The 21,581-nt window shown below is 58.2% G+C and overlaps 1 protein-coding gene across 1 annotated transcript in view; it reads right to left on the bottom strand.

The window, feature by feature from the left end:
- Positions 1–2,056: 2,056 nt before the first annotated feature.
- RGMA (repulsive guidance molecule BMP co-receptor a) overlaps positions 2,057–21,581 on the bottom strand; it is a gene marked incomplete at its 3' end in the record, with an annotated part of 42,592 nt that continues 23,067 nt past the window's right edge. Inside the window, exons 3-4 of the mRNA XM_082647442.1 lie at positions 10,239–10,756; positions 2,057–2,773 (exon numbers count right to left, since the gene is read on the bottom strand). Of these exons, the coding sequence (XP_082503568.1) occupies positions 2,057–2,773; positions 10,239–10,756 (1,235 nt within the window). The remainder of the gene's footprint in view (positions 2,774–10,238; positions 10,757–21,581) is intronic.

Below are 21,581 nucleotides of genomic sequence, written 5' to 3'. Positions count from 1 at the left end.
ATGGACTCCTCCCGGATCTCAGGCCAGCCCACCCAACCTCGCCCCAGAAGGCCCTTCATGTCCCTCCCTCCACGTGACCATCTGTCTCCAAGACGGTTCCAGCTTTGCAAGGGAACCTGGACCCCTCAAGCCCCAAAGGCAGCTCATCACAAGGAGAAAAAGTAATTTTAGAGAAGTAGGGGGCTTTGGTTGTTTAATTGCTTCTCCTTCTGCAGACACTCACAACACTCAACTCACACACACACACAAGCGTGCGCGCGCTGCCCGCTCTCCTTTCTCTGGTAGATACACTGTAAGGGGGCAGCCACCACCAAAGTCAACCCTCCACCCCGAAAGGAACCAAAGTCCGTTCAGATAACAAACTCCAACACGTAGTCCAAAAGAAAGTAACAAAACAAAACAAAAATCCCAAACTTTACTTGCATTTAGCCATTAATAAATAATTTACAGTATGTACACGCGGTGACACTCCACACAGGTCGCAGACACGGGACACAGTGAGGGGCCCCCACTTCCAAGCAGAACGTGATCAAACACAACCAAAATAAAGTGCTTCACTTTTTACTTCCAACATAGGGACCATCTAAAAACCAGCAGGGAGGGGCTGGGGCTGCGCCTCCCACCCACCTGCCCGCCTAGCCCACGGCTTGGCAGAGAGAGGGAACCTCTCGGAGGGGGAGGCAGGGACCAGTCCGCAGCCTCCCGGGCCAGTGTATGAGAGGTCCCTGGGCAACAGCAGAGGGACGGTCGGGGACAGTGGGGCCTGCGGGGCTTCTGGGAGGATCGCCCTCCGGGACACGGCCGCGCCTTTAGGAGTGGAGCCCAGCTCGGTGCTGGTCCCCAGGGTTCTCTGAAACAGCAGCAGAGGTGGGACTGGTTCGGGGCTCCTCGGATGGGCAGCTTGGCTGACGTGAGGTGGGAAAGTCTCCTGGCTGTGTGGCCACGGGGCTTAAGAGAAAGGCCTAGAAGGAGGAGATCCTGCCAGGGATGCTAAAGGCTGAGACACCTTCCAGGCCCTGCTCCTCTCCCCAGAATGCAGACCTGGGTGGACAGGGAGCAAGGATCTGGGGGGCAGGTGAGGAGAAAGCAGAGGATCAGGGCAGGCCAGCTGGCCCCATCCGCTGAGTCTCCAGCCCGCACCCTGCGGCCTCAGTTCCCCTGCTCACCGCCTCTTGCCACCTGCTGGGGAGGAAGGAACAGAAATCAAGGGGGTGGCTCTCTGTTTAGACATTTAGAAGCAAAGACTCGACTTCCAAAGAACAGTGGGGACCAGGGGACAGGAGGATGGGCAGTGGGGGAAGGCGCCAGAGCAGGCATTGCTCAGAGCACGTGCCGACGACATGTGTCGTCCCCCACCTGCGGGGCCTGGTAACTGGGGCCTGAGCCTGTGCCCAGCCAGGGCGCACACGGTGGTCTCTCCTTGGCTCGCAGGGAGGCCACAGGCGGGAAGGCACCAGGAGGACACAACGTTTTGGCCAAAGGGTTATGTTAGTTTTCTAAAGATGCCAAGCAGCACCCCGGGGGTGTCCTGAAGCCCAAGAAGAAAGGATGCCCTGGCCAGGGGTCCAGCCTCGAGGCTACCTCCGCCCCCTGTCCTTGTGTGTGCGAGTGTGTACGAGTGTGTGTGCGTGGGGTGGGCGCAGGTGGCCCGGGATGCGCGTGCAGCAGTCAGCCGGGCCTGTTTCAGTGCATTGCAGGGGTGAGGGCAGGTCGACTCTGCCCACGCCCAGTGTCTCTGTTGGGGTGAGGGCTTAGGCCTGAGGGGCTCTGATTTGCACATTCACACGGCGGGGCGGGTGGAGAGGGGCAGCTCTCCCTCTGCACAGCTCTATGTCACAAACGTCACAGCACTGGTCACCACAACCTTGTCCCGGGCCCCGGGGGAGGGGAGGGGACGTCCCACGCCCCCAGCCCTTGCCAGCAGGCAGCCCAAGGCAGCGCGGAGATGCGTGGCCGCCGGGGCTCCGGACCCCTGCAGGGACTGCGGGGCCACCGGGAGGCCACCACCGGCCCTCGTGCAGCCGCCGACCAGTTCGGTGACGCCTCGCTCTCGGTCCTAGGTGGCCTCCAGCAGCACAGGAAGCAGGGGCAGGAGTAGAAGGCTGCCGAGGAGGGGCCAGGGGGCCGGGGGCAGCCCTGCGGCGGCCGCCCGGCCCGGCGGCTCCCGAGTCCTCTCGTACAGGTGCAGCTTGTCCTTGTTGGAGTGGAGCATCTTGACGTCCTCCAGGGCGTAGTAGGCGGCCAGTGTGAAGTTCACGTCTCCTGTGGTGAGCAGGTCGAAGACGCAGGCCTGGTAGTAGAGGTCCTCCACGGGCAGCTTCTCCTTGCACTTGGCCACGGCCGTCTCGTATGGGAAGGTGTCGGGGGCTGAGGGGGCGGGGCTGGCGGCTGGTAGCCTGTGGGCGCCGGGGCTCTCGGCGCCGGCTCGGAAGGCCTGGAAGTCGATCTGCTGGTTGAGTGGGCAGCCCCTCAGGCAGAGGTAGAGGCCCTGGCTGTCCCGGTCTTCCACGGCGTTGACTACCTCCTCGGGCATGCGGACCGCGAAAGTTAGGTAGCCACCCACCTGGCGGACCACGATGGTGGTGCCGATGTACTTGGCCTGGATCTCCACGTGCTGGCCCGACACCTTCTCGGTGATCTTCAGGCTGTTGGCCCCGTGCTTGTCGCCGCCGTTCTTGGAGCCGTCGGCGAAGGCGGCAGGGAGCTCGTCCATCTCGGCCTGGTACACCTTCTGGTCCACGCACTCCTGGAAGTTCTTGAAGATGATGGTGAGCTGTGGGGCAAGGGGGCAAAGAGAGGGGGTGAGGCAGTACCAGGAACTGTGGAGGGGACAAGGCCCAGCCCCAGACTTACAATGCTCTGGACTGAGCAGAGGGATGGCAAGAGCCCCCAGGATGTCCCAGACCGCCCTTTCCCCACTGTGGTCACTGTGCAGTGCCACCTGCCCTACTCATTTAATATTTTTCTTTAAAACAATTTGCATTTTTGCTTAAAAATTTTTTTGACTTAGGGAACTTTATACTCCTCTCCTAAATAGAAAACCAGCTCATTTACTATATACAGAGAGGAAACATAACAAGAAAAGCATGGCTAGTTAAAAATGAAAGGTCGTTACCCACTGTAGTAGGCTGAAGAACGGCCTCCAAGATATCAGGCGCTAATCCCTGGAACCTGTAAATGTTACCTTATATGACAAATGGGAGCTTGCAGTTGAGATTAGGTTAAGGATACATTATCCTTAACTTATTAAGGATAAGAAATTATCCTGGTGGGCCCTAAATGTAATCACACGTGTCCTCATAAGACGGAGGCAGAAGAGAAGGCGGGGTTTCCAGAGAGGCAGAGACCAGAGGGTTGTGGCCACAAGTTGAAGGATGCTGGCCACCAGCAGAGGCCTGGAAGAAGCAACAAACAGACTCTCCCCTGAAGCCTCCAGAAGGATCAGTCCTGCTGACACCTTGATGCTAGCCCCTTAAGACTCATTTCAGACTTTTGCCTTCAGAGGTATGAGAATAAATTTCTATTTGTTTGAATCACTTAGTTTGTGGTACTTGTTACAGCAGCAATAGGAAACGAATATGGACCACAACCAAAGGACCATAAGCCACAGGCCGAACGTAACAGCAGGTGGAAGAGACTGATGTTCAAAGAACGAACGAGCAGGCAAAATCCATGCAGGCAGGCAGGCAGAGGTCAGCAGAGGCCACCGCAGCAGGGCTGCCCTGCGGGGTCTCCCACCAGGCCTTGGCAGTAGCAGGAGGAAGAGGGAGGGGAGGGAGGTGCCAGTCAGCAAAAGGGAGACGGGGGCTCCAGATTAACGGGCAGCCCTGGCCAGGGGAGCAGCGAGGCACATTTCTGCTGGAGCCTGCAGCCGGGGTGAGGGGCTGCGCTGAGCTACTGGAGAAGCAGAGGGCTAAGCGGCTCCATCAGTAACCGTCCTCCTGCAAACCACAGACTTGCTGCATTTTTTACTTCTGGGCCTGTGCGGCGCTGCAGGGAAGGTGACATTACCTCGGATTTATAGACAAGGAAATTCGGGTTCAGAAAGTAAAGTGACTTGCCCAAGGTCACACAGCCAGCAAGAGGCAGAGCTGGGATTAGGCTCTTGGTTTCCAGTCCCTGGGCATTTTTGGCCAAAAAGTCATAGGGTGGGAGGCCTGGGAGAAGGACAAGAGACCAACAGTCCGGGGAGTGATGTGTTTCCCCTGTCACCCTGGGTGAGACGTCTGGCTGTTCTTTCCTCCGTAACCCTAACCAGGAAGATGGGGTAGAGACAGGAGTGAAACTGGGAAACTCGCCCCCGCCCTGTTCCTGCTGGACTCTCAGCCTGAAGCCAGGAAAGGAGGTGGGGCGATGGGGGCAAGATGGTGCCCAGGCATCTTGGGACCTCCCGCTAAAAGCACCCCCCTCCGGCCCGGCCGCAACCTCTTCACGGCCCCCAGCCACCATTCCCAGGCCCTGTCCCCTCATCCCCGCCACCAAGCCTGGAGAAGAAGGGCCTCACCAGCTGGGGTACCACACCTCCTCATAACGTCTGTAGGCCGAAGGGGCTCTAGCAAAGGGCGGGGGGCTGCTGACGACATGTATGGTCGGCCGTGGCTGAATTCTCTGCCTGGGCACCCCAGGGGGACGTGGCAGTTGAGGGACATGATGATGGCCTGGACAGCTCTCGGGGTTGAGGGCAATGCAGCAAAGCACTAGGGGAATTACTGGCCGAACAGTGGGTGTATGACAGAGGCGAGGCCCCAGACTTGCTGGAAACCAAAGAGGAAACCCAAAGCAGCTCCGATGGGGAAGGGAAGGCGGGGAGAGCTGCCACAGGACCTCAGCTCAGGAGGAGGGTCAGGGAGAGGCCGGCCAAGACAGGCGGAGGGGGAGGTGCCGGTGGGGCATGGGCCAGGGAGTGTCTGGCTGCAGTTCCGGGGTGGCTGGGGACACAGCCAGGAGGGGGAAGCCGGCAGGGAGTGGCCTTGGCTGGGGGCCCCAGGAGCAGGTGCTGAGATGCCTAAGGACTGGAGGGGGGCAGCCTAGGGGCTGCAGAAAGTTCTAGGCTGAGCAAAGCCACAAAGTAGCAAGAGCTGGGCTGGAGGTGTCGCCGGCTCTGTTTCACGGCTGCTCTGCGCGTCCCCTCACGCCAGTATAAAGCTCAGGGGTGACCAGGCAGGGAGTGTACGAGGGGCCCTCAGAGGGAACGCAGAGAAGACCCCAGCCCTTCTCACCCCGTTCCTGAGAGATGTAAGGATGAGAGGAAGTCTGAGAGGGGCAGGCCACAGTATGACTTTGGGGAACTCCAGGGCACCTGGGCCTTGCTGGGTCCCTTCCTCCGTCAGAAACATTAAAAACTACATTCGTGGCGGAGATTGGGATTGACATATACACGCTACTATATATAAAACAGATGACTAATAAGGACCTGCTGTGTAGCACAGGGAACTCAATACTCTGTAACGACCTATATGGAAAAAGAATCCAAAAAAGAGTGGATATATGTATAACTGACTCACTTTGCTGTACACCTGAACCTAACACAACATTGCAAATCAACTATAGGCCAGCAAAACTCTTTTAAAAGAAAGACGCTACATTTTGGGACTGCATTGGCGTAAAGATTAATAGTCTAGGTTGGATCATGTTGGCTTTTTCCTTCTGACTTTAAAAGGAAGGAAAGCCTTCTCGTGGCCCTAGAAGTCTTGGGGCCAAGGCACCGCGCCTGTGGGGCCTGACGGGTGTGCAGGGGGCACTCTGCGCGGTCTTCATGGGACACGAGGAGGGGCTGGTGCTCTGAGGTCGAGAGCCGGAGGCCCCGCCAGAGGCCACAGCGGGCTACAGCGGGAGGCCCGCGTGCACAGCTCCCTGAGCCCGGGGCTCTGCTTCCCCGTCTCCTCCCTGGAGGTCACAGGCTGGTCCCGGGACGAGGCTCTTCTGCTTCGCTGTGGGATGTCCAAGGTGGCTGCAGCCCCTCCATCCTGCCCCTAGCCCCACGCATCATCGAACCCCACGAAACTGCCGCTCCTTCACTGCCCAGACCTACGAACGTGGCGACTTCACAGGGATCCTCCTCCTGCTGCTTCCTGTCTCCATCCTAGGCTCCTGCCCTGATGAGGCCGCCCGCCTGCCTGCTTGCCTGCGGGGGGCCGGGAGGTGGGCCAGCCGGGGTGGTCTGGGCAGTGGGTGGTCCTGCCATGGGGGGAGGGGTGTGCAATGAGGGGCTCTGGTGTCCCTGCCTGGTGTGCAGGGCCACACAGACACTGGGGGCGGGGGAGTAGGGGGGTGGCGTTCCCAGTGCCATCGGCCTCCCTGGAACAGGAAAGGCTGGTTTCGCTCTAACCGCCATCTCTTGCGGAGACAGTCTCCTGGAAGGCTGACAGGCTGCTTGACTCTTCCTGGCACCGGTGCCAGGGACTCAACCACAAGGAACAGCATGAAGGGGGCCTGTCGAAAGCCAGGCGGCTCACTGCCCACACAGCCGCAGGCGTGGCTGCCGCTCCCGCCTCGGCTGCCCCCCTTCCCCGAGGGGCTCGTGCCCTCTTCACTGCTGGGCACAGGGCAGAGCCCGAGTGTCATCAGAACTATTCGTGGAGCGCCAACTGTGTGCCAGGCCTGGGGCTGGGGGCTGTGTCCACATGAGGGGAGGAAACAGCCCAAGACCCCTGTCCTCACAGTGCTCACACTGCGGGGGTGGAAGGTGATGTCACAGACTAAGCGGATGAAGGATGCCGTGTGATGGAATGGAAGTGCAACGGGGAACATGCGAGGGGGCCGCCGTGGGGGGAGGCACCGAGATCCGAGCTCCTCTCCTCCCTGAGGCTCAACACGGGGTGCCCCCAGCGCAGCCAGAAAGAGGAAGACAGAGCAGGGGGCGGGCATGGGAGGCAGTCCCACGGGAACAGGAAGTTGAAAGGTCAGCTTGGGCTGGAAACACTAGATCTCGACCCTCCACAAGAACAGAGGGCTAGGCAGGGTTGGACAGTGAGAATACCGTGCTCCTGGGCAAGGCACCACGGTTGAGGGGATGGGAAATCACAAAAGCCCAGGTTCCACCACCTCGGGGATAAGAGCCCACACTCTGCCTGGCTCTGCTGCTGCCCCTCCCGTCCTGTCCTTCGGGGGCAAGCTCAGGGCAAGGGCAGGCAGGAGGCCTTCTCCGGTGCTCTGTGCAGAGCCAGTGCCCCGCCCCAAGACCCTCAGCATCCTGCTGCCCCACCCAGCGCCCATCACCAGCATCCTGTGGCTATCTCTGTGCTCCACTATTAGCCTGGGAGCTGCTGAGACGGAGGCGTCGCCGAGCACAGAGGCTGGCACAGAAGAGCTGTTTGGTCAATGTTTTCTGAATCAGCGAAGGAACACACACACCTGAGTAATGGAGGCCCAAGAGAACAGGCAGACGCAGGCCGAGGGCACTTGGGAGCCAGCCACCCATGTCTCTCACCCGGGTACCATGAGACCCCAGTCGGCCCTGAGGCCTGAAGCTGGCTTGGCCACAGACACGGACTCACTGCCCGGCCTCCAGCAGAGCCTGTGCTGCCTCCTGGCTGATGGGGCGATAAGAGAAGGCTGCTAAAACTCTTCACCTGCTGGGAAGATCAAGGTGGCCCTAGGTCACCGCAGCAATGGGTTGGCTTGATCAAGGGGCTCTACTGCAGAGCCCCAGACCCTTCTGGAAGCTTCATGCTGGGACAGGAAGGGAGGCGCTCCCATGCCTACTTGGGCAGTTCTGCTGGCCAGTGCCCAGCAGCGAGCCTGAAACAGAGTGAGCATTTGAAAAATGTGGGCTAAGTGAATGAATGGAATACAAGAACAAATGAATGAATAAGCCGTTTGGTTTGTGGACGGCCTCGCTGAGCTCAGGGTCCCACTGTGTGCCAATAGAGAGCTGAGGGTGGTAGCCAGGGGTTCTAAGCCCAGGCACCTCACCCCGGCCTGCAGGACCCACTAGTATGTGACCCAAAGGCTCCTTCTCTAGCTTTCACCCCCAGTCAAAGGGGCCAGCAAGCCCCCCTTGCTGGTCACTAACCACAACTCCTCCCGGGTCTGTTATCACATCTGATGCTTACACCACCCTCGTCAGGAGGGGTAGGCCTCCTGAGGTCCACAGCCCCCTCACGCCCTCAGACCTCCTGTGTGCCCCCCTGCCAGCTGGGGACAGGGAGGCGGGGTCCCCCTTCCCACAGTGTGTTTGCTGCTGAATTTGGAAGCCGCGGCCTCAGGCTCCAGACATTCATTTATCTTGGCTCTAGGGAGGGAGGCGGGTAGGTGAAGGCGGTCGCTGCACAGAAGGCGGCCGGCACCTTGATTCAGGCCCCCTTAGTCTGTGGAGGGCTGAGCGGGGGGAGGGGGAGGAGGGAGCCCTGGCCGCAATTTGCTGCCCACTGGGCTTCATGGCCTGCTGCCAAAGGCCTGTAAGAGCATCCATGGGGCTAAGGCCTGCTTGTTTCCTACCCAGCAGCTGGTCCCGGGAAGAGACCCCTGTGGGCACGCAAGGGCCACCGGAGCAGAGGGAGGTGGCAGGAATTTTCCTGGCTGCCAGGTCACCTCAGTGTCCTCCTCTGGGGCATGGAGGGACGAGAAGGAACAGAAACGCCCTTGTGGGCCAGCCTGGCACTACCCCACACACTGCCTTGCAACGTGCTCTTCCTGGGAAAACAGACCCGCTGCCAAACCGGAAACTCCAGGGGCTCTGGTGGCCCAGGCCCCGGGGAGGTAGAGTTGTCCCCACGGCCTGGACTCTAATCATCCACCAGCCTCCTGGACCTGAGACCACGTTCTCCGGCCGAGTCTGAATGTGAGGTCACGGGAGACCCTCCTGCAAAAATGGGAGGGAGAATCTGGAGTGGACAGGAATGTCCCATTGCCTGGGCCATGGGCCACGTCATGGCTGCCTCTGGCTGTGGCTCTGTGAGTAGGACTTGAGTCCTGCCACCCAGACACTGAAGCCTCCTTGGGTCAGAAGATGATTGGCTCTCGGTGGCCTCCGGGGCTCCAGATGGGAACCTCCTCTCCTGGCAGTGAGAACACGCTGGGCTCTGGAGTCCCCTGGCTCCGGTGAAATCCCAGCTTGGTTCTCAGCCGAATGCACTTTGGGTGGGGAGGCCACTTTCCCTCTTAGAGCCTCAGGTTCCGGAGCTGCCCTGGACAGACGGGCTGCATGGGTGGCCCTGGGTGTGCTCAGTGGGCTGATGCCCTGTCCTCACTTGTTCCATCTTCCCTGTGCCCAGACACCACGGCCCTCTCTGCTCTGAGGCTGCAGCCTTCCTGTGTCGGTGTGGGACAGAGACAAAGGGCAGGATGGTACCCTGCAGCCCCGACTGGCACCAGCAGCATCCAGCAGCCGTGGCCTCCAACCGGCGTCCTCAACGCCCTCCATGCCCCAGAATCACTGGGGGTTTTAAAAAAAGAACGCATCTGACCCCCACCCAGAGATGTGGTGTCAGAGCGGCCTGGGGGGTCCAGAACCATTATCTTCTAAAATCCGCTCGGTTCGTAAACGTGCAGCTACAATGAGAACCCCTGGGCAGGACCGTCACCTCCAGGAGGCTGTTGGGTCCGCTTGTCTGGGGCGGGGTTTGACTCCCACTGGACAGTAAGCTCCGCGATGATAACGACAGAAACATACCTGCATATCGGCTCCCCTTTATTGGGATTTGACACTGGAGTTCTACGAAAATATAGTTTGGGGCAAGAAAAGACTATCCCAGAAGTTTGAATGCTCTGGGAGTGTTTTTAAACTTTCTGGACCATTAACTCTAGTAAGAAATCCATCTTACTTATAGCTAGACCCAACGTGCACGCACGTGAACAAACTCACACAACAGAAACTAAGTTTCCTAAACGTTTACTCTTGCACTGGGAAAGCATTCACAAACTGCCTTAATATAGGCTAGGTTTGGCTATCCTGTTCTACCCTGCGCCCCGCAACCCAGACCCACCCCCAAACTATGCCTGTGTGCTAGCTTCTGACGCCAGAAGGCTGATTTCAAAGACCCCTAGTGGATGGTGTACAGCAGCAGTTTGAAAAACACCGCACTCTGGGCAAAGGGCAGAGGTGGCTCCAGGGTAGTTCACCTGACGACAAAGGACGTGCAGGACATTCCTTCCTAAATAATTTGCTCAGTTACCGACGAGAGGAACATGGCGGGTCAGGGGGCGTCTGGGTCGGGGGGAGGAAAGTCCGGGCCCTCCTGACGGCAGGGCCTGGTGCCGTGACCCGCCTCACCACCCCCGGCCCCCCTCCCCCGTACCTTGCTGGTGGCAGTGGCGGCTGAGCCAGGCAGCACCGGTGTGTTGGTGACCTGCACGTTTAGGTAATTATTGTCGATGAGCGGCCAGGCGCCCTGCACCTTGCAGGTCTGGAAACGGTCTGTGAAAGTCCGGAGGTGCGGGTCCCCGAAGAGGCCGCAGTGCGTGTAGTTGGGGGCGGCCGCGCGATTGTGGAAGCTCTTCTCGTAGTGGCAGATCTCGGGGCTGTCCGAGCGTTCCTGGCTGTCCCCCGCTGGCGGCGGCAGCGTGCGTAGGTGCGGCTGCGACGTGGGGCCATCCTTGGAGCAGTTGTGCTGGCTCATGAGGTCCTCGATGCCATGGACGGCAGAGTGGTAGGCCAGGTCCCCCCGGCAGGTGCGGGCTGTGCGCCGCGTGCACAGGGCGTAGGTGCGCAGCGCCGCGCAGAACTCGGGGGCGTCGTCCGGGGCCGGCGCGTGGCTGCCCGCCGTGGCGCTCCAGAACTCAGAGTTGCACTTGAGGATCTTGCACGAGGAGGTGGCTGCGGATACAGGAAGGGAGGCGCTGTCACGTTGGGAGTGGTGAGCCCAGGCCTCCTCCACCCCCGTGGGCCAGGGCTGCGGGACACGTGCAAGGGACAAAGGACGCCTCATCTCAGGCGTTGGAAGAGTTCCTGCAGGCGCGGAACCTGCCTTTCCCACTTTCCTGATTCTTCTGTGCAGCCGTAATGACCCCGAGTGGCTAGGCCTGCGGACCTGCAGGCTGAAAGGCCTGGCGGAGGACTACCGGCGCCCCCCCCGCCCCCCCCCCCACCCGCCGCAAGCTCTCCGCCCACCCTTGGGCCGTTGGCGTCTGTTGACACTTTCACAACTACCGCCAAGAATTTCGGCACAGCAAAAGAAATCTGGCAGGGAATTAAGCCCCACTATTCAGTATGTGTTCTGATCTCTGCCACTGTGTGACCTTGTACAAATCACTTAACTTCTCTGTGCCTCATTTCACTTATCTAGAAAACGGGGTAATATAGTATCCACCCTATGAGGTTGCTGAAAGTGTTAAAGGACTTATCCCGGCACCGGGCACAGAGCAGAAGCTCAATGAACGTTGGCTAGTGTGATCATTATATTAGCCCTGGTCACAGAGGGCCTGGTTCTGTCCCTTCGTCTGCAGATGAAAGGCAGCTTCCCTCTTGGTCTCCGGAGCTCCATCCCCCATTATTCTGCTCAGGAGAGCAAGCTGGGAGGCAACTGAGTGGCAACCTTGGATCGGCTCTAATTCATGCTTTTTTTTTTTTTTTTTTAAGGTCACTTTAAGCGTTGAGACCTTAGTGATAATTAGCTACAGATAATTATCATGCCTGAGAACTGTGACCTCAACACACCTGCATCTTGTACCTAGACACATGGAATCTGCCCTTTCCCGGCCTCCTGGATTCCTCTGCACGGCCCATAGTGACCACAAGTGGCAGCAGGAGGGACGTTTCTAAACAGGCTTCCAGGTGCAAAGGGGCCAGCAGACCAGCTGCGAGGTGCAGCTTTCGGTGTCTCAGCCCAATCAACAGAGGGGAAGGAGGCGCTTGCTCCAGCCACTCCTGGCTCGGCCACTCATCTGGCTCTTAACCTTGGAAAAGTCAGTTTACTTCTCTGTTACTGGCTTTTTACCTATAAAATCAAGTTGTGCCTGAAAGCAGGGACAGAAGTATATGAGGGCAGGCTAGCAAAAGAACCATCCAGGCAGCTGCCCTGCGTGGCCCTGGTCTGTGCTGCCAGGCCCCGTACCTGGATGCCTGGGCCACCGAGCTCAGGGAGCTCTCCCACCTCTGCAGGTGCGGGCGCCGTTCTCCTGGAGCTGGTGTGACTTGCCCCAAGTATATCTGGTAAACACGGTGCTTGTCCTAAAATTCAGGCTTTTCCCCTAACTTGACCTGTATTTGTCACACCTCTGGTAAACAAGATCATTTCAGGAGGTATCTGGGTGAGCATTTTTCTTTCCACTTGAGAAGTCACATATTTAAATATGTGTTAGGAAAAATAAAACAGATTTGATAGAAGAGCTACAGACTTCCCATTTTAAGTGGAAGCAGCACGCTGACCTAGAGAAGCAGACCTGGTAAACGATAGGGGGTGACCGCTGTGAAGAGGTGCCCGTCCGGGGAGACCCCCTGTGTGGTCGCCCTCCCAGAGCCATGTTCCTGGCCCAGGTCTCCTTTGAAAGGCGGCTAGAAGATTCTCCAGCCCCGTCATCTTCATGATTTCCCAACCTGTAGAAGATGCCCAAGGGCCTAACATCCCTGTGGGCGGCAAATGCTACTGTGCCCTGAGTGGGAGACGGTAAAGGGGGCCTCGAGGTGGGGGTGTGTGTGGAAAGGATGCCGTGGAGAACGAGCAGTGTGGAGGAACACAGGTCAGGGGAACTGGCCGCTGCAGCTGCCAACCCTCCACCTCTGGTCTGCGGCCTCCCCGTAATGCCCACTCCGGTAGCCTCGGTGATTACAGGCGAGCTGACCTGCCATTCTGCTTTCTCAGAATTCTGGAGGTAGGCATCTCAGAGGAAACTACCCCAAAGGGACTCGGGCCTCATGCTGAGTGGCAGCTACCTTGGCTCTGCCCACTGCCCACTGGCCCACCAGCCCTGGGTCCCCCTCTGGCCTTCACCTTGCCCAAAAGACAGAAAAGACAGTGCCCGTCCCTTTACAGCCAGACCACTGCAGCACACGCAGGGCTGTGCTGGCCTCAGCTCTCCACCAGAGCCAAGCTGGGGTGGCACAGACTGAAGTCCCAGCTAACTGACTCTGTTCCAGGCTCAGTGGCCTGGGCCCTGCAGGCCTCACCTCATTCAGGGCCCCGGGCAGCCTCACAGGTGGGCACTACAGCATCCCCGCCTCCCAGAGAGCAGAGCCAGGCTCAGCGAGACGGACTGAGGTTCCACTGTGAGGAGGAAGCAGGATGTGAATCGAGCCCCTCAGACCTGAGAGCCCAGGCCCTTGGCGATGCCAAGACCTCGGACAACCTTGGTGCATTCACGATTCCCTCCACCGGCCACTGGGTGGTTCAAAGGCACACTCCGCCACAGGTGGGCTACAGCCTCTCCCTGAGGACCCCTCCCGCGACGCTGAGAGACTGCCACCCGCCAGGAGGCCCATGGTCCACACGCTCCGCGGCGTTGCCTCCACAGACTGGTTTCCAGGGCCTGTTTCTCAGGGTGCAGCCAGGGGTGGGCAGGGGCTTGAAGGCTGGGGTCGGGACGCTGCCCAGGGCAGGGCCAACCTGCACACAGCGTGGGACGCGTTGGGGGTGTCCCATTCCCGACCCCCGTCATGCATGGCTCTATTCCCCCCAAACGGGCGACAGGGGGTCTGCTGTCTGCACAGCCTTGACACCTGGGCTCAGAGCAGTGTCTCAGCTAAAGAGCTCTCTGGTGTGTCTGGAATGCATGACCGAAATCCCACTCCGGTGCCCTCAGAGAGAGTCCCCGAAGTGCCCTGGGGTCATCGAGTGGATCTGTTCAGAGCCGCGCTCCTCGAATGGGCCCACCAACCACCGGGCTCTGCCTCCGCCGGGCCCAGTGGGCCTGAGGTCTGCACCGCTGTCAGGTGCTCTGGGGGTCATTTTCTCTTCAACAGCCCGTCACAGAGGGGCCAAGTTGCCCGTCACCCCCCCGGCTCCCCCGCAGGTCTGGAATGTGTGAACGGGGCATCTTCTCGGGGGGTGGGGGGCGGGGGGGCTGCAGGCAGAGAGGGCAGTGAGGAGACCGGCCTCCCGAGGAGCAAGCCCAGCTGCGACCCAGCTGCCAACACTGAGCAGCCCGGGGCACTCAGGCTGTCAGCGCTCGGAGACAAGGCCTTTCATCTCTCTGTTCACCGTGGCTCCGCCCCTTGCTCCCCCCGCCCCCTCCTGAGCCACAGGTAGCAACCGGCCACCCCCTGAGGGCGCATGGCAGCTCCGCCCACCACCCGCAGGCGGCGACAGGGGTTGCTCTCCCGCTGCCCTCGCACCCAGGGCCTCCCTCCAGCCTCCATCCCGGCGGGGCGGTGGCGGTAGAGGGGCTGAGCTTGAAGTCCTGCCAATCCCATTTCTCAACCCTCTGGAGAACATTCTCGATGCGATCGTCCAGGGCTCGGCCAAAAGTGGGGAAGTCTGAAGGCGACGCTGGTCGCGTGGGATGGCGGGCAGAGTGTGCGCCGGAGGGAGGGTGTCTGGCCCAAAGTCCCACTCTGTCCCCTACGAGTAGTTGTGGGAATTGGACTTGACCTCCGTTTCCTTAGCTGTGAAGTGGAGGTAACACCCACCTCAGAAGCTGCTGAGGATTGAGATGTACTTGGCATGCCTGGGACCCAGTGGGCACTCAACAAATAAGGTCCCCGACAAAGGTCTCAGAGGGGGACAGATACAACCCCCCTGTGAGGTCGGAGGTTAAGTCACCAGGCAGGGGACGGAAGGGCATTGGATGGGAGCCAGCCCCTCCCTCTGCCTCTTCCCTAGCGAATCCCAGGGACTGCTCCCAGCCCTCTACCCTCCTCCTCGGGTTAGGGCCCTGGCTGGCGCTCCGACTGCCCTTCTGCCTTGACTCAGATCAGCTGGGTCTGGCCAGCTCTTCCTGCTCACTGCCCACTCACACCCAAAGGCCCAGCCCCAAAGCCCACCTGGATCAGTCCAGGACCATGATGCCTGGGCCCACATTTCCCTGATGTCCTGGGTTTCCCCAGCTGTCCCGAACCCTTGGGCCTTGCACATCTTCCTAAGGGTCTAAGAGGAACCCCAGGCGCTCCCATCATAAGGGAGAAGCTTCAGATCAGGGTGGGGGAATGGTGTATAAGAGGCCACTGAGAGTAACGAGAGCTGGGACCAGAATTGGGGGATATCCCCTCTGCCCTCTCTCCAGGTGGTAACGCAGCTCTCCCAGGCCCGTCTGCCATCATTTCCTGGGGGCCTTAGGGAAGGGTGCCGGGGATGCCAGGGCTGGACAGTCCCCACGGGTGGCGAGCCAAGGGGCCCTAACCCCCATGGAGTCATCCTGCCGCCCTGTGTTCCACTCCAGTAAATCATAGACTGAAGGCTCCCCAACCCAGGTCAGGGACCTGAATGTAACCTGGCCCAGCATCAAAAGGAAAAGCTCTGGACTGTGGCGTCACCTGCCAAAGAGACCCCAGAGGGGCTGATTTTTATGTGCTGTATCTTAAAAAAAAAAAGACAGACAGACCTGAATTCCAGGCAGTAAACCTTGGGCTTTTCTGATGTGAGTGTTCAAGGAAGAAGGAAGGAGAGGAAAGTCCGAGAGTTTGAAACATCTTACTGCAACTCGTATGAGTGGGAAGAGGTAGAAAGCTTTTCTGAGCGCGGCTTCCTTGGTGCTTTCAGTGCGACAGAAGGCGGCCTGCTGCCCTGTTCCTGCCTGGCGCCTGCAGACGGCCACCTCGCCACGGTGCCACGGCAGCCCATGTGCGCACGGCCAGGTGATTAAAGTTCTCCTGAGCTCCTATTTCCATCTCAGACGCTGCGTCCTCAGGCACCGGGGGCTCTCAAAGGGCCCCTCCTGACCCTTGGTACCTGGAGCTCCACCTCAGACACCCAGGAAAATGCAAAGACCCTTGCACAGACCTCATGCTCCTCGGAAGCCTATTAGGCACGTTTGGATTTGACTCAAGTCTCTTGAGACGTAGAACTTCTGGGATTAGCTACTAGGGAACAAACAGAAGAGAATGCAGAGGCTGCAAAGACAGTGGCCAGCCAGACTCACCCCCAGGAATCCCGATTCCCTCCGGCGCCCCGTGATGCCGGACACTTGGCTCAAAAGGTGGGGTGCAGGCTGGGACCCTGGGCAACCACTGGACCCGCTCGCTCCCAACTTGTGCGGTTAGGGCCAGGCCTCCCACGTCTCTGTGCAATTGACTTTGTTAAGATCACTTTATCTAATGATCACCTGGCGACCAAACTCCATGTGGGCTTCCCGAGGCGCACCATGGAATTTTAGAACCTGGGGCCTGAGGGATGCCACAGGTCACCAGTTTGTACCTCCAGCCAGCCCCCATGGCAGGAAATCTGCCTGCAGCATCCCTGCCCGGTGGGCGTCCGGCTTCCACTGCCATTGGGACTCTGCTGGGCAGGGCTGGCCCCTCCTGCTCTGGACAGCTCCAGCTGTGGACCCACAACTGCCCCCCAGGGAGATCCGTGGGGCTTTGGCCCTTCTCTAGAGCCACACAGAAAAGGCTCAAATATAACCCTGCAAATACTGGAGATGGCCCCTTGGCTTCCCTGTGTCACCTTCTTTGGTCTCACCCTCTGGCCACTCCTCTCTGTGGGGCTCACTGAACTGTCAACCATCGACGCCCCAGCTAGGGTGCCACCTCCTCCCTGAAAATCCCGAGAATCCTCTGACTCCCACACTCTACGCTCAAAGCATCTGTGCTCCGGCACCCCACATCTGTAACCTTTCACTTCTGCAGGAGGTGGGCTCCAGACTGCCTTCCTCATGGTCTGAGATGCAGCAGAGAGAAATCACAGCCACACACGGCTTGTCTGACTTAATTCTCTTCCTTTAAATAGCAACCCAGCTCCTCTCCGAGCAGAAAGACGGGGGAGGGGGTGGGCGGCGGCAGCCAGGAGCTGGAAGCTGCAGCTGTACCAACCCAGGCAGGATGAAAATATTTATGCACCAGCGCGGCATTAACCGCTTTCAGAGACCTCCTTTGAACTGTTAATCAAGCCCAATCTTTCAGAATAATAGCCTGATTATTACCGGTTTGTTTGCATAACAAAGAAGCCCAATAAAACTTATTTTGCTGAGCGCCACGGGGTGTGAAGGCTCGGCCCTGAGAAAGGAGTCTTAGGAATGCAGGAGCCGTTCCTCAGCCCGAACCCAGGAATAAAGACAATGCAATTTGCCACCAAGAAAAGCCCAATAGACCAATAAATTACCCTCGTGCAAAGGGATTAGATCAGGTTTCAGTTGCCGGGTCGGAGGGGTGGGGTGAGCCGGGAGACAGAAAAACCTGCCTCTTCTTAAAGGAGTATACGGCTCGTTTGAAGGCAAGCCCCACAGTCACGTTGGTTTTGCCTCCGTGGTTCGCAGGGTCCCTGCCTGGATTCATGGACTTGCTGAAGGTTCTGGAGCCCACGAGGTGCCCGGCACGGTGCTTCCTGCCATTCCTCGAACAAGCCCCAGTTGGTTTCTGTGCTCAGGTGGAGTCAGCTACACAGACCCCCGGGATGCAGGGAAGACACGGTTCATTTGAACACAGACTTAAGGATGGAGGCGTAGAGGGTATCAGGGAAGCAGCCTTTCCACCAGGTCCTGAAGGGCAGTGGGATTTGACAGGTGATGCAGGGCAGAGGTCCAGAAGCCCAAGTGGCTCCGGAACTGCTGGGACTGGCCGGAGGTGAAACGCCGGATGGTTGAGCGTGTGGCCACAAGTTTGGGACCAGGCACGGAAGCCCCGAGTGAAAGCCGGAGATGAAGCAAATGTCGTTCAGCTTCAAACTGCTTTTCTCCGCTCTGTGTGGGGCTGGGATGCAGCAAACCCCGTTTCCCCGTTCACCCAGCTCCCTGTTAGATTGCACCACCGGAGAGCACTAGACGAGGCCCAGCCAGGTTAATCTCAGCACCACCACCCAGCCCTGGCCCTTCTTCCCCTCCAGCCGCTGCTCCGAAGTAGCCAGACCAGCCAGGTAGCGGCCCTCCTCCGAGCCCTGGGCCCCCAAGGTCCTCTTCCCTTTGTGCCTCCAGCCCCAGGAGTGGAAGTCGCTTCCTGCAACTCTGTGTGTGCCTCCGTGGTCCCTTGTGGCCTCTTCCATCCTCCCACGCCCATCTAGACACAATCCCCTGTATCAGGTTCCCTCTGTGGCAATACCCCATGTGGTTTCTGTTTTCCTGACTGGACCCCGATACGCCAGCCTAAGGATTTCAGACCAGATCCCGCTGACCGTGGGGAGTCCGCTGGATAACCTTCAGTAAGTACCTGGCATGATGAGAACACTATTTTAGGAAGTGGCATAACATTAAGAGGCGATGGCTTTAATTAGGACAGAAGCAGGCAGAGCAGAGGGAGGGCAGCTTCAAAGAGAATTCACTGCACAGCCTCTGAGGAAGGAGCAGCACAGAAGCCTGAGACGCCCCCTGTCCTCACTGCCCACCTGTCCCAGGCAGCGCCGATGCTGGGGCTCGCCTCTTAGCAACGAGTTGGGATGTGGGTCCCAAAAGAGGTGGGAAATGTGCTTGCGCCCCGTGGGAGACCCAGGCTGGGCACCAGCAGCAGAAGCAGTGGACAACTCTCCACCCTCTCCTGTCCCTTAGCACCGAAGCTGGGAGGGGACAGTGGATGGATCTAGCGCCAGAATTTGGCAAGCTCTTGCCGGGCCAGTGTTCTGGAGTCTCTTTGCTTGAGAGATGCCTGTGGCTGCCGGGTTTGTGTCGCTCCATCCAGGTGTCTGGCGTCAGATACCGAGAGGAACACACCCAGGTGAGGGACTGGATTTTTCACCAGGTGCAGCCGACCCTACCTTACTTCACCCACAGGCAGCCAGAAGCGATCAGCTTTCCTCAGAGGCATTCCTCCCAGTTCAGCCTAAGAACGTTCCAAGGAACCGACCGAGCCCGTGACTCCAAAGCGTCTCTCGCCCCTTGAGAGCACTGGGACTTTTCTCAGGGGCTTCCTATAGGGACCTGCCTACCCGAGAAGAAAGCCCGGGGCAGGAGGAAGCTTCTCAGAGAATCTGCATTGGCTTAGGGAGTGGAGGAGGGGAGATGGGGGAGCAGCGGTTAACTCACTGCTAAGTGTGGGCACAGGTGGCCGAGTGCCACTCACCAAGCTGAGGCAGGAGGCGCTGCCCCCTCGTCACGCCCAGCCAGGCTGCTCTGTCCCAGCCTCCACACGTGCCAAGTCGCTGCAAGAAACCAGGCCGAGTGCCAAGGAAAAGGGCACACCCACCGGGGCCACACGGAGCCAGATCAACAGCCACAGCTGAGAGGACGTTAGAAAGGACATGTGCTCACCCTCGGGCCCAAGGCCACAAGCAGCCCTGCAGTCAGGCAGCTACGGGCTCCTCTGGGTTAGAAGGGCCCATGGCGGGCAGGGGCCAGGCACAGGATTCCATGCCCAGACCACCCTGCCTTAGGGCAGAGAACTAAGCGACTCTGGGTTCCACGAGAAGGATGGTAGGGGCAAAGACATCACTTTTCAGGTATAAATGAAGCTTGTAGGCGAGCAGTTGGGCTTCCTACTTGGAGGCATAACCCCTTTTCCTGAGTCTAGGACTGGCTCTAGAGGTGACAGTTTTCCATTCCGGTTCTGCCTCTAGTAACCCTGGGCTCATCTGCTTGGTTGCTCCGGGTCAAAATTCATTTGAAGTGGCTTTTCTCCCCTACTTCCATCTGCAGGCAGGCCTTCCTCCACCTTCCTCATGCACTGGGAAGGCACACGCCTGGCTGGTGCACACACGAGTGTGAGCCCGTGTTCATGGAACATTCCTCAGCATGGGGAACTATAATGGGCTCCTTTCTGCAGGGACTTGGGCGCAGAGGGATCACTTCAATAGGCGTCTCGGTATTCTGACTGCCCAGGTGAAGTAGTGAGTGAAATGAATAAATAAGCAAAACCCAAAAGACACAAATCTGACTTGGGAAAATTTGCACCATGACAGCTCTGCCAAAGTTGTTTTCCCAACCTACGGCTGGGTGGCATGTGCTTTGGAATGCTAAGCCAGGGATAGATAGGGAGCAGAGAGGGCCTTTGGGAAGAGGCAACAATGTGAGATCCATGGAAGAGCGTGGTCACTCTTCGTTCTGCTGTCTAATTATATCTCCAAAGTTTCTTATTCTTTTCCCCCCACCTTAAAGCCTTATACGCTACATAGCTCCAAGTGTAAAATGCTACATAGCACGTTTAACGAGTGTTTACCCAAAACCTGGTATATGGAAAAGGGCAGGGGTCTGGGCTCTACTCCTGGCTCTGCCACTAAGTTGTGCGATGTCAGGCAACCTCTCTGACCCTCTGGTTCCTCATCGATACAGAGGGAATGATGCTCACAGGGGAGGGGTGACCATCTCATGAGGTGACATATTTCAAGTATTTAGCAGAGTGCCTGGTATATGTGGCCGCTCAATAAACGCAAGAGCTTTAAAAACTGTTGTTCTTCAAATGATCATATTTTGGAGAAAACAATATGAAGGTATTCTGTCTTGAAGGTTATTCATGAATGTCAATTAGTGATGGTAGTCTGTGGGAGACTGGAATTTGCGTTATTTTCATTTTCTTATTTATCCTTTTCGGTCTTTAGATTTAAAAATGAGTATTGTCTTTATAAGCAGAAACACATTTTTTGAAAAAAAGATTGGGGTATCTGGACATCCCCCACCCCAACCCTGTGGTCTCTGCCTGTTGAGCAGAAAACAAACAGACACACAAAAAACCCAAGGGTCCTGTAGTTTCCAGGACTGTGCCGGGTGTGTTTGGGGTGCAGAGCAAAGAGAAGGGTATAAAGAAACAGGACATGGGGTTCCTGCCCTTATGAACAGCTCCAGTGATTTAGAAGAGGACTAAAAACCCAAGACCCAGGAAGCAACAAGGCCAAGAGGAAGCACAGGCGTCAGCAGCCAAGGTGACAGGTACCCAGGTCACTGGAGGGACGGCACTGGCCTTGGGCTATAATCTAGTGGGCATTCCCATTCCAAACTGGGCAGGGGCCTCAGCAAGGCCTGGGGGCTGCCCACCGTTAAGGTATGGTGGGTGGTGACAGAGTATGGGGAGACCTGGAGAGGCCTGGAGCCTGGGGACATGCCAGGGAATGAGGCCAGGGATGAGTGTGGGACCAGATGCCAGAGGGTCCTCCCTTCTGGATGCTCCAAAGAGGGCCACAGAGAGCTGTGAGTGCCTGAGCAGGAGTTTTAGAGCGATTCATTTGGCAACTTGGAGCGTGAGGGTGGGGCACCTGGGAGGCAGTCCCAAGTTCAGCTGCCTGCAGGTGACAACGGGAACAGGCAGGAAAGGGTGGAGGAAGGAGGCCCAGTGCCGGGTGAACGGACAGAAGGGAGAGGCCACTTCACACCCAGGACTTAACGGTTCTGGGCAGTGGGGTCTAACAGACACAGGCCAGGCACTAGTCCAGGGGACAGGAGGACAGTCTAGGAAGACCCACCATCCTGGTGTGCCCAGGACTCAGAGGGCTTCTAAAAACACGGGACTCTCAATTTTAAAACAGTGGAAAGTCCTGGGTCCACTGAGATGAGTTGGTTACCCTAGAAGAAACAGTGCCTTCAGTTTTAGGCAGGTTGAGTGTAGCCAGGCATTACAACGGCATGGTACCCCCAATCACTCAACCAAACATAAATTGGGGTTTTCTGCCCACTTCCGCTGAGGGCCTTGCACATTGCAC

Source organism: Grampus griseus, assembly GCF_964374135.1.
Source record: "Grampus griseus genome assembly, chromosome: 2".
In the NCBI taxonomy this organism is placed as follows: Eukaryota; Metazoa; Chordata; class Mammalia; order Artiodactyla; family Delphinidae; genus Grampus; species Grampus griseus.
Note: the sequence above shows the minus strand (reverse complement) of the source record. Positions and strands in the feature narration are given on the sequence as shown.